We start from the raw sequence: 14,425 nt of genomic DNA, 5'->3' as shown, positions 1-14,425 counted from the left end.
AACCAACATATTTGTTTAGGCAGCTAAGAACTATTCACTTACCATCAGCCGAAAGTAGGAAATATACCAGCTGCACTGTAAAAGCATATGTCTCAGTCAGTATAGATAACCTCAGTTTGGTAATGCATTTCCCTTTTTTTGGAGGGGTTACATTTTTACTGACAAAGAAATTATCCAGTTTTAAAGAGGCATGTTCTGCACATGGCAGATTGTAACACTGACTCTGGAACCAGCATAATATTGCACCCAAGATCAAAATTCACATTCTGTAGTGACTGCCCCCTTACTCTACATCTGTAAAACACAGGTTGCTGGCATATCAGAGATGGAAAAATTCTCATTGCAATGTAAATATCATAGAATCATAGACTATCAGGGTTGGAAGGGACCTCAGGAGGTCATCTAGTCGAACCCCCTGCTCAAAGCAGGACCAATCCAATCACTGTGTGGAGAATTGCAATGGCAAACTCATCATTTTGGCAAGCTAAAGTAACAAACTGGTGCTAAAAGTTTTGAAGCAGGCCATCTTCACTAGCAAGAGGGTATTTTGCAGGCAGACAGCAGGCACCACTGCTCCGTTTCTCAGCCTGTAAATCAAGAACTTGACCTTTCCATGTCCACAAAAGGCCCTCTTAAATGACAAAGGTGAAAGCAAATGTGTTTTCCGTGTGTATAACTCAATGCTTACGTCCAGTGAGTACTGTAGTGCTATATTGTGCCCTGAGCTGACCATTTTGGCTGTGGGCTTGATTTTGAATTCTACTGCAGTGTACAAGAAAACTTGGAGCTGACTGAAATCAACAAATGGTGGGAGTGGGGAGCTGGTTGTGAAATCTTCATTTTCCTTTGTGTTTTTGTTTCAGAGCTTCTTTTGTCACTTGGCCTTCTCAATGGAAATTGTCTATGTGTAGCAAACTCTTCTAATCTTTGCCTTTCTCCCCCTCCTTTCCTTTTTAGGATGCTACCCGCATGGCGTCAGCTGGCTGTCTAGCAGAGCTGTGTGCATTTCTGTCAGAAGAGGAGCTCAGCACTGTTCTGCAGCAACACTTACTGGGTATGTCTAGCAGATAGTTATAAATGTGTTCTGAAATAAATAGGGTGTTTTATTAATTATGAAATCTTAAACTGTGGAGCAGACCCTGAGTACTATAGAATAGCACTTTCAGCCACTGGTCCCAGAGGCTTTCCTGACTTGTGTTCTAGATTCTTAATGTTGAGCTTCTATTCTAGGGCCTCTATTGCACATTTCTCTGCTAGTCTCCCATTCATTAGTGTGTACTCTCATCCGCAGTGGAGCCTTGGATTACTCCTGTAATTGAGGCAGCCAATGCTCCATTACCCAGAGGGCATGCAGAGTTGAATTGGGGATACGTAGAACATGCAGAGTTGAATGGAGAAGCTATAGGCACTAACAGATACAGCTGAGGTCTTAGTGTAAGAGACTGATACAGCAGACCAAAAAGGTTAGAAACCCGCGTACTGTAAAAATACGTTTTTATAGAAAGATTTGAAACCGCTGCCATTTTTTGTGTCGTTTGGCTGTAACATTGAAAGATCATGGACTTCTAATGCCCTAAGACTTCGAACTGCTCTTGGCGAATTAACTCCGTTGTCCTGGTTTCTGGCAAAAACGTTAATTCTCCAGGAACGGTTAGTGGTTTGGGGGCATTACTATAGCATTCCACTCTGTGGAGTTAAAATGGGAATCTAGTGATTGGTTGCTATGAATTCCGGCAAATGTGTTTATTTCATTGAAGAGACGTAGCTTCACTAGTGATGACAAGATCCTTCACATTTTTAAATTGTTACGTCAGAGAATAATACCTGATTGAGATCATCAGAGGCAATGGGATGAGCATGGGGCTGGGAACCAGGAATTGCTAAATTTAATCCCAGCTATGCCACAAACTCATTTTATAGCCTTAAAATAAGTCACTTATTTGTTCCAGTTTCCATAGCTGCAGAATGGGTCTCACATGATAGAGGTGTTGGGTTTAATGTTAATGTTTTGCATAGAGCTCTCTAAGCAAGGTATTATTGAAGTGTTTGTTTATTTTTATGAAAACAGAGATGAACGTCAGCCTGACAAAACTCATTTATATCAGGTATACTCGGTAGCAAGGCTCAATATTGCTCTCTCCCTCTTGCAGCGGATGTCTCTGGGATTGATTGGATGGTGAGGCATGGACAGAGCCTTGCACTGTCTGTGGCTATAAAGGTAGCTCCCAGCAGACTGTGTGCCCCCAAATACTATAACAGCGTTCAGGAGAGGATCCTGAGCAACGCCACAGCAGACAGGGTAAGCACTATCTGAAGGCTATCCAGAGCATTTCCCAAGAGCTCTGTCTGTTGCACTGTAAACAGTTTAAAGCTTTGCAGACTCTCAGTGCTACCTGGTAAAACTGGGACAACCCTCAAGCACACTCTGAAGAATGTACCATGAACAGAGAGACAGTTCTGCACTTGAGCTCGGTGATTATTCTGATTCTCATCTGATTTCCACTGTCCCTGGAAGTGGTTGGGGGGTGTGTGTGTGTGTGTGTGTGTATAAGTTGTTGAAAGTGTTCCCGATTGTCTACATTTTAACTTTCACGCGACTGCAGTTCGTTTATGTGCTGAACCCAGAGCATGTTTGGAAAGCACTTCAAATACAAGCTCATTCTTCTTTCCTCCGAACGTACTGGAGTGAAAGTTGTTTACGTTGCTGAAGCAGTTTTCAGCATGAACACACAACTGTCTGATTCTCCTATGATAAGTGCTCAACTTAGGGCTAGCGTTACTAGGGAATGAGGGGCTCTTTCTTATTATGAAGAAGGTCTGTATGTAGGCTGACCATCATGGTGTGGCTAATGAATACTCAGGAAAGATAAAGTGATAGTTGTGCATATTTAGCTTTGAGAGGCAGTGTAATCCTTAGCGATGGGACTCCGGATATATGGTTTCTATTCTCTGCTTTTCTACTGATCTGCTGTGTGACCTTGGGCAAGTCATTTGACCTATCTGTGCCTCTGTTTCCCCTCCTTTCATTTATCTGTCTTGTCTGTTAGATTGTAAGCTCCTCAAGGCAGGGACTCTCTCTTACTCTGTGCATGTACAGTACCTAGCACACTGAGGCCTCTACACACTACTGTAATAATTATAATAATAACGAAAGTGCCCTGGTTCTCTTTGTGCTGCAGATCCCCATTGCAGCTAGTGGTATCAGAGGAATGGGCTTTCTTATGAAATACCACATAGAAACAGAAGGAGGAAATCTGCCTCCCAAACTCGCCAACCTCTTTATTAAGGTGAGCCTAGGAATGTGTCATTTAAGTTTTGTGCTACCTGAACTATTCTACAATGACCTTAACCAATGGAATGTGGCCTGTATTTGGGTCAGCTGCAGAGGGTCATTGGCCAGTTGATAGCTTGGTCAATAAAATCTCAGTACTAGTTGTAACAGAAAGTGAAAGCACTAAACTTGGACATCTTGTATTTTGAATCTATGAACCCTGGGGTGCTTGAGCATCTAGATTTGTCTGCAACAAAGTACAAACAAAATGTTTTTTGATATTTTTAGAAGCCTTTGTATGTTCAGATACAGTTAACACCACAAAAAAGAAAGCGGCTTTACATTCAAACCTTAGCCTACCTGGTTATGCTTTTACTAGTGCAGATAGATAGCAGGTACATAATATACATGTTGCAATAATGGTGACTTATAAAGGAATAAGTAAAAGAAAAATTGAGCTTTTGTAATTTTTTGCTGCTGCTTGCTGTATGAGAAAGACTTGAAAGTGCTTCCCCCACCCCCTTTAAATATTTTTGCCTTTTTACCTTGAAAATATCCAGAATGTCAATTCTCTCCTTCCCTGGTTTTGCTGCAGCACTTCCCATGTTTTGCAGCTTTTGCCTCATTCTTATTAGAGAGGCTGGGATGCTAACAAAGATGTATTTTCTCCACAATGTTAGTCACTGAAGTTAAATAAATACTAACAAAAAAACTCAAGCAAACCAGAGTTTTAAAAAGTCTAAAAATCCCTTTCACTCTGTTACTCTGGTTTCAGTTTCTTAACGTGTCACCTTTTTACCAGGATAGACAGGAGCTGACTTTCTAATGTGAAAACCAAGTAGAAGCCCTCTTGTCCCTTTTTCATTGGAAAAAAACCCTCTCAGGACTTCTTTATACAACATAAAGAAGCAAAAAATGAAAAAAAGACACAAGACCAATTGTTTTCTTTGCCAGTCACCTTTAATTGGCAATAAAAGCATTTATTTTTGTTTTCAGGGTTTATTGTTTTCTTTTAATTTAAAAACACTGAAGCACATGATTAGGGCCCTACCAAATTCCCGGTCTATTTTGGTCAATTTCATGGTCATAGGATTTTAAAAATCATAAGTTTCATGATTTCAGCTATTTAAATCTGAAATTTCATGATGTTGTAATTGTAGGGGTCCTGATCCAAGAAAGACTTGTCAGGGGGTCGCAAGGTTATTGTAGTAGGGTCGCGGTACTGCTACCCTTACTTCTGCGCTGCTGCTGGCGGGGCGCTGCCTTCAGAGCTGGACGCCTGGCCAACAGCCGCCGCTCTCCGGCCACCCAGTTCTGACGGCAGCGCAGAAGTAAGTGGCAGTACCACAACCCGCCTAAAATAACCTTGTGACCCCCCTGCAACTCTCTTTCGGGTCAGGACCCCCAATTTGAGAAATGCTGGTCTCTTCTGTGAAATCTGTATAGTATCAGGTAAATGCACACAAAAGACCAGATTTCACGGTCCATGACACGTTTTTCATGGCTGTGAATTTGGTAGGACCCTACACATGATACAGAGCACAGTGGCTTCAAAGCAGCTCCTGTTATGTGAAAGCATATCAGAAAGTACTAGACATCCAACATCTGTATCCCTTACATTTAATTTGTATGACATATTACCGAGTACTGTGGTATAAATGTGCTGTTAATACACATGAATATTGTGATTAAAAGCAGTGTGGTGCACAGTAAATCATAAATTGGTTAAGGTTAAAAAGAACAGAAGGGCCAAGTTCATATTAAAAATTAGAGGTTGTAAAACTCATTTAAAAAAGGCAAAGGTGTCCCATAGCCACTGCTCTGACGTGTCAGGTTTCAGCCTGTCCCAGGCTTTTATTGGAAAATGAAAACGACCAAAAAGAGGACATTTAATGGAAACACTAAAACTCTCCACGGTTGCTGTGCTAGTGGTCATTGCTGTTTCCTGAAATAGCTGCAGGGAAACCACGTGACCTGCAGACAACCGCAAGCTGCAAAACTTTTCTTTTAAAAAGGTGTATTGTTGTCAAGTTACAATCCTGACTTATTCTCATTTAACAGTTTGCTTAAACTTGTTGATAGATAATGAAAAACAGAAATGTATGTGGTGAGAATGAGGAGCATCTGCAGTTCTATCAGTGCTTGTATTCGTTAGTTTAGTTTCCCTATCAAAAAGGTAAAATTGGCACTCTGAAAATTTGCCTGTGCTGTATCTGAAATTAAGGACGTCTTTTGTGTCTCATTCAGTGTCTCCAGAATCCATCCAGTGACATCAAGTTAATTGCAGAAAAGATGATCTGGTGGGCGAATAAAAATCACCTCCCATCTATGGATCCGCAGACAATTAAACCAATTCTCAAAGCACTTCTGGACAATACAAAAGACAAAAACACCAGTGTGAGGGCCTACAGTGACCAAGCCATAGTTAACCTCCTGAAGATGAGAGAGGGCGAAGAAGTGCTTCAGGTATAAACAAGAAACACTTTGCTACCTAGTGGAAGGCCATATCATCATGCTGTCTTGTGTACGAGTAACCTTAAATATTGTTGTGGGTGGAGCCTTTTATCTTTGAATATATAAATGAGTATCTTGCAGTATAAAATATTACAAATGATGGGTGGGGGAGCGGTGGGGACTGTTTCGTGGGTTAGCATCTAATTGTTCATCCTAGATCAATATTCTCATGCAAACTTCCATATTTCTCCACTTGGCTATCTTGGGTATACATGGTTACAATGCGGTAATATGTATTACTAAAATGCATCAAGGTAACTCCCCCTCTGTAGCCAACAATTAATAGCCATATTTTCAGAATGCTATGAGCCTTTGCCATGCTGTTGATTATAATAAGGGTCCTCAGTATATGAACCTATTTCTGTAGTAGTTGCACTATGGGCTGTTGTAGGGTGGCTGAAATACTCCTTTGCATGTCAATGTCCAGAATTCTTTTCCAGCTCTAAGCTATTTTTATTTAGTGCTTATGTCTGAATTTGTGGAACCAGCTGAAATACTTTGATGTGCTTGTAAGAGTGTAAGAATTTTTTTTGTGTGTTTCTTGTTTGAAATTCATAGACTTTAAGGCCAGAAGAGATCATCATAATAATTTAGTCCAGTGGTCCCCAAACTTTTGAGGGTCACCCCCCCACACACACCTCGTCGGGGCTGGGAGCTGGGCCGTGGCTGGGCGGGGGACGGTTGGAGGGATGCAGATGGGTAAGGGGACTGAGGCTGGGGCCGGAGCGGAGCCGTGGCCAAGGCTGGGGGTGGGACCAGAGCAGAGCTGAGGGTGGGGAGCGGCTGGGTGGTGCTCCCTCCCCGCCCCCCATGGGGGCTGGCTCAGGCCCCCCTGGACATTCCTCCGCTCCACCATTTACTCTAATTCAAACCAGCCAGTGACCTGTGTACGATGCTGCAGAGGAAGGCGAAAAACACCTAGAGTCTCTGCCAGTATGACCTGGGAGAAAATTCCTTCCTATCCCCAAATATGATGATCAGAGCATATGGGTGAGACCCACCAGCTAGCCCCTGGGGAAAGAATTCTCTGTAGTAACTCAGAGCCCTCCCCATCTAGTGTCCCATCTCTGGCAATTGAGGATATTTGCTACTAGCAGTCACAGATGGACCATGTACCATTGTAGGCAGTTTCATCATACCATCCCCTCCATAAACTTATCAAGCTCAGTCTTGAAACCAGTTAGGTTTTTTTTTGTCCCCTCTTCTTGCCTTGGAAGGCTGTTCCAAAACTTCACTCCTCTGATGGTTAGAAACTTGGTCTGATTTCTAGCCTAAATTGTTGGTAGCCAGTTTATATCCATTTGTTCTTGCATCAACATTGGCACCTAACTTAAATAACTCCTCTACCTCCCTGGTGTTTATGCCTCTGCTGTAGATATAGAGAGCCTCCCCTCAGCCTTCCTTTGGTTAAGCTAAACAAGCCCAACTCCTTAAGTCTCCTCTTGTTAGCTAGGTTCTCCTTTCCTCTGATCACACTAGTAGCCCTTCTCTACACCTGTTCCAGTTCGAATTCATCTTTCTTAAACATGGGAGACCAGAATTGCACATAGTATTCCAGATGAGGTCTCACCAGTACCCTTGTCCAATGATACTTCCTGGAAATACATCTGATACATCCTAGGACTGCATTGGCCTTTTTCACGGCTGCATCACATTGGCAGAACATAGTCATCCTTTGATCAACCAATACCCCCAGGTCTTCCTCCTCCTCTGTCACTTCCAATGCATCCCCAGTTTATAGCAAAAATTCTTGTTGTTGGCCCCTAAATGCATGACTTTGCACTATTAAATTTAATCCCATTTCTATTACTCCAGTTTTCAAAGTCATCCAAATCTTCTTATATAATATTCCAGGTGTCCTCTGTATTGACAATACATCCCACTTTTTGTGCCAAGGTCATTAATGAAAATGTGAAATAAGATTGGTCCCAAGACTGGTCCCTGAGAATCTCCACTAGTAACCTCCCTCTAGTCTGACAGTTCACCTTTCAGCATGACCCCCTGTAGTCTTCTCTTTAACCAGTTCCTTACCTATCTTTTAATTCTTTTTTAATCTCCATCTTCTCCAATTTAACTAATAATTTCTCATGTGGAACTGTATCAAATGCCTTTCTGAAATCCAGATAGATTAGATCTGTATTTCCTTTGTCTAGAAAAATGGTTATCTTATCAAAGAAAGAGATCAGGGTAGTCTGGCACAATCTACCTTTTGTAAAACCATGTTGTATTTTATCCCAATTTCCATTTACCTGTATGTCCTTAGTAGGGTGACCAGATGTCCCGATTTTATAGGGACTGTCCTGATATTTGGGGCTTTTTCTTATATAGGCTCCTATTACCCCCCACACCCGTCCTGATTTTTCACACTTGCTATCTGGTCACCCTAGTCCTTAACTAATTTCTCTTTCAAAATTTGTTCTAAGAACTTGCATACAATTGAAGTCAAATTAATGGGCCTGTAGTTTCCTAGAGCACTTTTTTGTTCTTTCTTAAATTATACAATATTCAATTGCAAAGGACTTTGTGTCCAGTGGTATTCTCATGACTTAACCAAAAGAATTTGTGGCAATGTTGAGTATTTCCAAAACAGGTTTTATTTAGTCTGTAACCCTGAATCTTGCTCTCCATACCAAGGATATCGTTAAACTCTGAACTCTAATCCTAAAGGTAAAAAAATTAAAAATGCACACCCTGTTTAATTATAAAGAGGTAGAACCTTGAATGCAAGAAGCTAGACAGATCAGTTATGTATGAAAAGCAAGATTTTTATGTTTGACTCATAACTGAATTTTATTCATTAGATCTGTTTGGGAGAATAATTACAAGAGTTTTCTTCTATACAGCTGTAAATCTGGGTATAAATTTAGCCAGTGTTTCTCTTTATGTTCTGACACATACCCTGTAAGATACTGAATTTTTTTAATGCTTTTTTTGGCATAGAATAAAATAGATAAGGGCTAATTTAGCATTAGGAGTGAATGCTTTTATTGGTATTATCTTCTTCCTCTTTCCACAGTCTGTCTCCAAGATCCTAGATACTGCCAGTCTGGAACTGCTGAATGAGAGCTGCAGGAGATCTCTGAAGAAGCTGGCCAGCCAGGCTGATTCTGTTGAACAGATTGATGACACTATATTGACGTGATATTTAAGATCCTGAAGAAAAGAAAACACTGAACCAACGGCTGCATCAGCATTTCAACTCAAAAACCAATGTTAAATGTTTTCATTTTTGAAAATATATTAATTCTGATGGGGGGCTTATGAAAAGGGCTCCCAAAGAGTATTTTAATAACAAAAATATACCAGAGTAGCCTTAATTAGACCTACATTCACTAAAAATTGAAAATTTGGTCCCCTTTTTGAAACCGAATGTGCAAGAGACCAATCAGTATCAGTTAATTGTAGCTGATTGTGAGGTGTGTCTTGAGCATCAAGCCTGTGCGTGAAACCCGTTTCCTTCTCAGAAATGTGTAAAAGCTCTAGGAAAGGAGCTAACGCTGGTCTTTTCCACAGATCTTGTGCAGAGGAAATAGAAATCTGTGAGAGTTAAAACTTAATGTTTTTGTGTACTAACTTGCGGCTTGTGATGGTTCTGAAGACTGAAAATCCCTGTAAAACTACTATTTAAAATAGCCTTAGAAATTTCAAATGCAAAAGGGGGATTAAATGCAGATTGTTTGAAGATGGCACGTTTAATAAAGGCTTTGAATTTAATCTTGATGATGAAAGCACTTTTCTTTCTACAAAACTATATTGTTTAAATGTAGAGCCATCTTATGCCAGGTATATGGGAAAAGTTTTCCTATGATGTGTTTACTTTTTGATCCATTTTTTCAAGAGATATTTGGAGTACTCATTTTTTGTGTACATAACATTGCAATGAACAAAAGACCTTTCCAATATTGAAATAAGCTGGGGGGCTTTCAACCAAGGCAAGACTAACACAATTTAAAAAAAAAAACCTGACAAGGATTGATTCCAACTCAATAACTACATTCCCTAACTCCCACAATTCTGTTGGTCAATGGCATCTTGAACATACCATCTTCAGTTGCCCAACTGTTGAACATAACAGGCCTCCACTTTTGTGACCTTTAACACTTCGTAGTGAATTAAGATCAGTACTAGTCTTAACAAGATTGGGTTTTTTTGTCATTTTTCTGGTCATTGAGCTCTGTTGATCTCAGAGTTATTTATCTGGCAAGACCACTTCAAGGTTTTATAGTTCACCAATACTATTGGGCCCCATATACAGAGAGACATCAGAAAGCTCTGGTAGCAGGAAGCTGAGGTATTTTTTGGAAGGTAAAGTGAGATTTTTGTGTTCTCTAAGATTGTTAAACAAACCATATCTATTTTATCAGATAAAAAACTGGCGAAGCCTAAGAAATGCAGAACACTAATAATTTTTATTTGAAATATGAAAAGAGACTGCTTTGACTCCTCAAAAAGCAATGAAATTTATGGGCTCAAATCAGGATGAAGGGAGAAGTGTGTTTAGTCCCATACATTGAAGTTATTTAACTGAGCATACAATCTGGAATAATCCCATGGGGTTATTAATGCTGATCTTCTGTAGCTGCCATGATGATGGGAGTAAGTAGGAAAGGGCTTGATCTGGGCCATACCAATACTGAAACTTAATCAGGAATTAAAAACAGATACTCAAATAGAAAGAAATATCCTCTAGGGTGGCCTTTTTGGAGGGTTAGGTTTTTCTGTTCAAGAGTGTATTGCTTCAAAATCTGACAAAATGATCTTACTCTCCCCTCAAGTGTCCATAATACGATTTGTGATCCTGCAGAATGAGATGTGTGCTATGTAATTTAATTATCTGACTCACCTATGGTGACTTTATTCTATATCCTGTTTCTACTTTGTTTTGGTAAAAGTTGGTGAATTGTATGTTTCTCGAATGAACAGAAATTTAATGGACAAGACTAAACATTAACATAGTCATAAAAGGGTGAAATTCACCCTAGTGCTGTGAAGGGCCTAAGTGATAAGGTCTTTTGCAGGCTCACTGCTTTAGAGTGAATTTCACCCATTACGCATGGAGTTGTATTTTGTTAGAAGATGTCATGCACTGAAACAGACTTTAAAAAGTTAATATCATCCAAAAGGTACAAAACAGCAGACAGCAAACAATGGATGTACTGAAAGTGCACCTATGTCATTATAGTAGAGAGGCAGAAAAGGGAGGAGAATGCAGCAGATTCCCTTAAGAAGGGTTGTTAGATCATTCAGTAATTGAGGGCACTGGTCCTACACACAAACCATGCATACTCTCTTCATGATTTATAAGTTGTCTCCTCTTGCAAAAACAACTAAAAGAAAATTATACTTATTTAAAAATTACTGTTGCCACATGAGTAAAAGTTGGACATGGTCAATGAAGAACAGCTATGAATATTCTCATTAAGTTGTAGCTTGTAAATTAAGGGATACAATTTTTATTGGCTGAATTAAATATTAAATTTTAAAGCCACTACACACACTTTTCACCTTGTATAGTGTCAAGTGAAAAAATATGGTGAATGACTACAGTCTCACTTCAGGAAAGAATATATATATTCAACTGTGTTTTTAAGAAGATTAAGGCAACTTTCAATATTCGATTCAACTATTTAAAACAAAGTTTAAAGCTGGCTTTAGTGATCTTGATTTGTGTTTCTGACAATGTATAATATATTGTGATGAATAAACAGATAATGTATAGTCAACCAGAAATAAAAATACACTCTCAAATTTTACTATAACACACAAATTAAACCTGATCAGTGGGTAAACCTGATGCGAACTGGAGATGAGAGAACCATTTATTTCACATCAGACTTAGATGTCTTGCAAAAATCAGTCTTCAAGGGAAGAGAAGATATTCCTACCACTGATTAAACTAACAGCCTTGAACTGCCAAGTTACTGTCACTTAGTGGCAGCTGAACTATATGCAGATCAAGACAAGCACCCAGGAATGTAGGGGAGAGATGTTTAAACTTGCAAGATACTTAATCTTTCTTCAATGGAAAAAAGAAAAAAAGTGGTGATAGTGTGAAATCTTCAAATGTTTGGATTTCTAAATAATTGAGTCTCATTTTATGGAAAAGCTGTTCTGTAAAACTGATACTGTTGTGAAATGTCTGTGTTGCAGTAGTAATGGTATTAACAAGCCCCAAGCATTCAAAATCATGAGGGCAGGTTCTATGAGATTAAAAATAAATACATTTGGGAGGCTTTATTTTCCTCTTGGTGTTTGAGCATTTGGGATGTATGTTGGTCATGTTTTCAAGCTTTTCTCCACAACCATAAGGTCTTGAAATTTAATTTAAAAAAATTAAAGCTGAGATTCTCAAGACTCCGGGAACTGGGGCTTTACGAAAAACTCCAAATCGGGCAAGATTTGTAATTATAATCACAAGCATTGATGACACTGCTAAAGAGAAATATACAGTGGGAGCTGTTTTTATGTGCCAAAAACCTTCACTCCTGGAGCTGCCTTTCTGGTTCTTGATGGGCATGGTTAATCCAGTAGTCCTTTCCAGAGTAATTGATTAACTGCATACAAATAGGAAAATACTGGCAGTGCCATTATAATATCTGTCTCATATAGGTGATAGGAAAAGAATCCTAAAGGTGCAATGTATAATAAAGGCAACAAGATTCTGATCCTTCATGATCTGAACCGCTTCATACTAGTGTGATAGAAGAAATTTAAACCTCTCAAGTGAGCATTTTGAGAAGCAAGCATAGAAACCGCTATATTTTCAGTAAACATGTCATTTGTAGAAACATCTTATTGATCTGATTTCAGAGATACTGAAATCCGTGGGAACTGCAGGTGCTCAGCACCTCTACAAATCAGATCATGTTTCTTTTAGGCCATTAAGTGTGGTATGGTCCTACTACAAAAAAATCTTCAAAGGTAATACAATCCTGTTCCCTAAGGCCTGGTCTACACTACGACTTTAATTCGGATTTAGCTGCGTTAATCCGAATTAACCCTTCACCCGTCCACACTACAGAGCCAGTTAATTCGAATTAAAGGGCCCTTTAAATCGATTTCTGTACTCCACCTCGACGAACGGAGTAGCGTCAAAATCGATTTTGTTAATTCAAATTAGGGTTAGTGTGGCCGCACACCACCGAATTAATGTGGTTAAAAACCGAATTAATGTGCTTAGTGTGGCCGCGCACAATCAAATTTATACAACCTGTTTCCCAAATTCGAATTATCTAAATTCGGATTAATCCTGTAGTGTAGACATACCCTTAGTGACACAAGTAGAAGACTGATTCAACTATATTCTGTTTCTCACAAATGTTCTGAGTCCTACCATTTTTCGGTTTAATTCTCCTTGTTTGCCAGGCCCTCTATCTCTTGTCAAGCTGTAGACACTTACAACCCATGTGTCACTGAGAGGTTTTTTTCAGTGCTACTTATACTTGTTCCAATTTTAAATAGTATACATAAGTAATGTACTTGTGAGGGTTAATAAATTGTAAACATATGGTTAAATCCAGTAAAATCAGCTCAGTTTATTGAAATACTAACTTGTGTCAATATTTTGGCTTGAATCTGTGCTAAACAAAATTTGACATTCCTGTAATTGCTTTGAAGACACATGCAGTACCTAGGACATTGGTTGTAGCTGTTTCTTCATCTCCTGCTAGTGCATCTTTGCAGTGTACGCCTAAAAATCTAGAAGTGAAAAAAATCCGGAATAAACGCTAAGCCACGACACAGACTCATGGACTTTAAGGTCTGACGGGACCATCATGATCATCTAGTCTGCCCTCTTGCACATTGCAGGCCACAGAATCTCACCCATTCACTCTTACAATAGACCCCTAACCTCTGGCTGAGTTACTGAAGTTCTCAAATCATGATTTGAAGACTTCAAGTTACAAGGAATCCACCATTAACACTAGTTTTGGCTCTAACACCAACAAGAACAATATTTCTATAGAAAAGTAACTTGGGAAAATACTGTTAAAGCTAAGGCTTCTGTGAATAATTTTTACATTTTTGTTAGGCTTTGTCAGTTCTCTGTCCCAGCTCTACCTGAAAGTTTTAGGGCATGTGTGAACCTTACTTTGCAATTGCAATAGTCACGACAAGTGTGCTCATACAGAAGCCTCATTGTGAGTTACACTAGCAGAAAAGACAGAATACCCCAGTGACCTGTGTCTCTGAAAAAAGGTGGCGGCTGCAGGACAGATGGAACTCCATCTTGTATACCTCTCCATGGAAGATGGATGACTCATTGTACAGCTGCATACAAAACAATGACAGCTGTCAGCCTTATTGGACCATATCTCCATATAAGAGTAGGCATAGCCTTGCACTTTACCATAGGCCCCACCTGTTTAGCAAAAAGAGCAGCAGTCCCTGGGCTCCACCTGCATATTGGATTATTGTAGAGGTGCGTCTTCTTCATGCTCAGTGGATTTCAGCTGTAGATTTCAGTTTATGGAAAATGAGGTATCCGCAGGCATAGTTGCAGAGCTATGCAGGAGCCAGGCGTTGTCTCAACTGCACAGGGATGCATCTTTCTATTAAGAATGAGAACTTCATTCCAGAGCTGCCAGGGACCCCTTCACCGTATGAGAAGAGGGCATTCCAGAAGCTGTCGGGGGCTAC

At 39.8% G+C, this 14,425-nt stretch overlaps 1 protein-coding gene across 2 annotated transcripts in view; it reads left to right on the top strand.

The window, feature by feature from the left end:
* The window catches only part of GCN1 (GCN1 activator of EIF2AK4), a 58,577-nt gene extending 49,072 nt beyond the window's left edge, over positions 1-9,505 (top strand). The window contains exons 54-58 of one of the 2 annotated variants that reach the window (XM_026661213.2): positions 958-1,054; positions 2,151-2,299; positions 3,180-3,287; positions 5,519-5,737; positions 8,802-9,505. In XM_026661213.2, coding sequence (XP_026516998.1) covers positions 958-1,054; positions 2,151-2,299; positions 3,180-3,287; positions 5,519-5,737; positions 8,802-8,927 — 699 coding nt within the window. In that variant the 3' untranslated portion in view covers positions 8,928-9,505. The remainder of the gene's footprint in view (positions 1-957; positions 1,055-2,150; positions 2,300-3,179; positions 3,288-5,518; positions 5,738-8,801) is intronic. The other variant, XM_024197384.2, reaches the window with a different exon arrangement.
* The last annotated feature ends 4,920 nt before the right edge of the window (positions 9,506-14,425 follow it).

This window comes from Terrapene carolina, unplaced genomic scaffold (genome assembly GCF_002925995.2).
Source record: "Terrapene carolina triunguis isolate 2854851 unplaced genomic scaffold, T_m_triunguis-2.0 Scaffold951, whole genome shotgun sequence".
Lineage (NCBI taxonomy): Eukaryota > Metazoa > Chordata > Testudines > Emydidae > Terrapene > Terrapene triunguis.
This window is presented reverse-complemented; position numbering and strand designations above follow the sequence as displayed.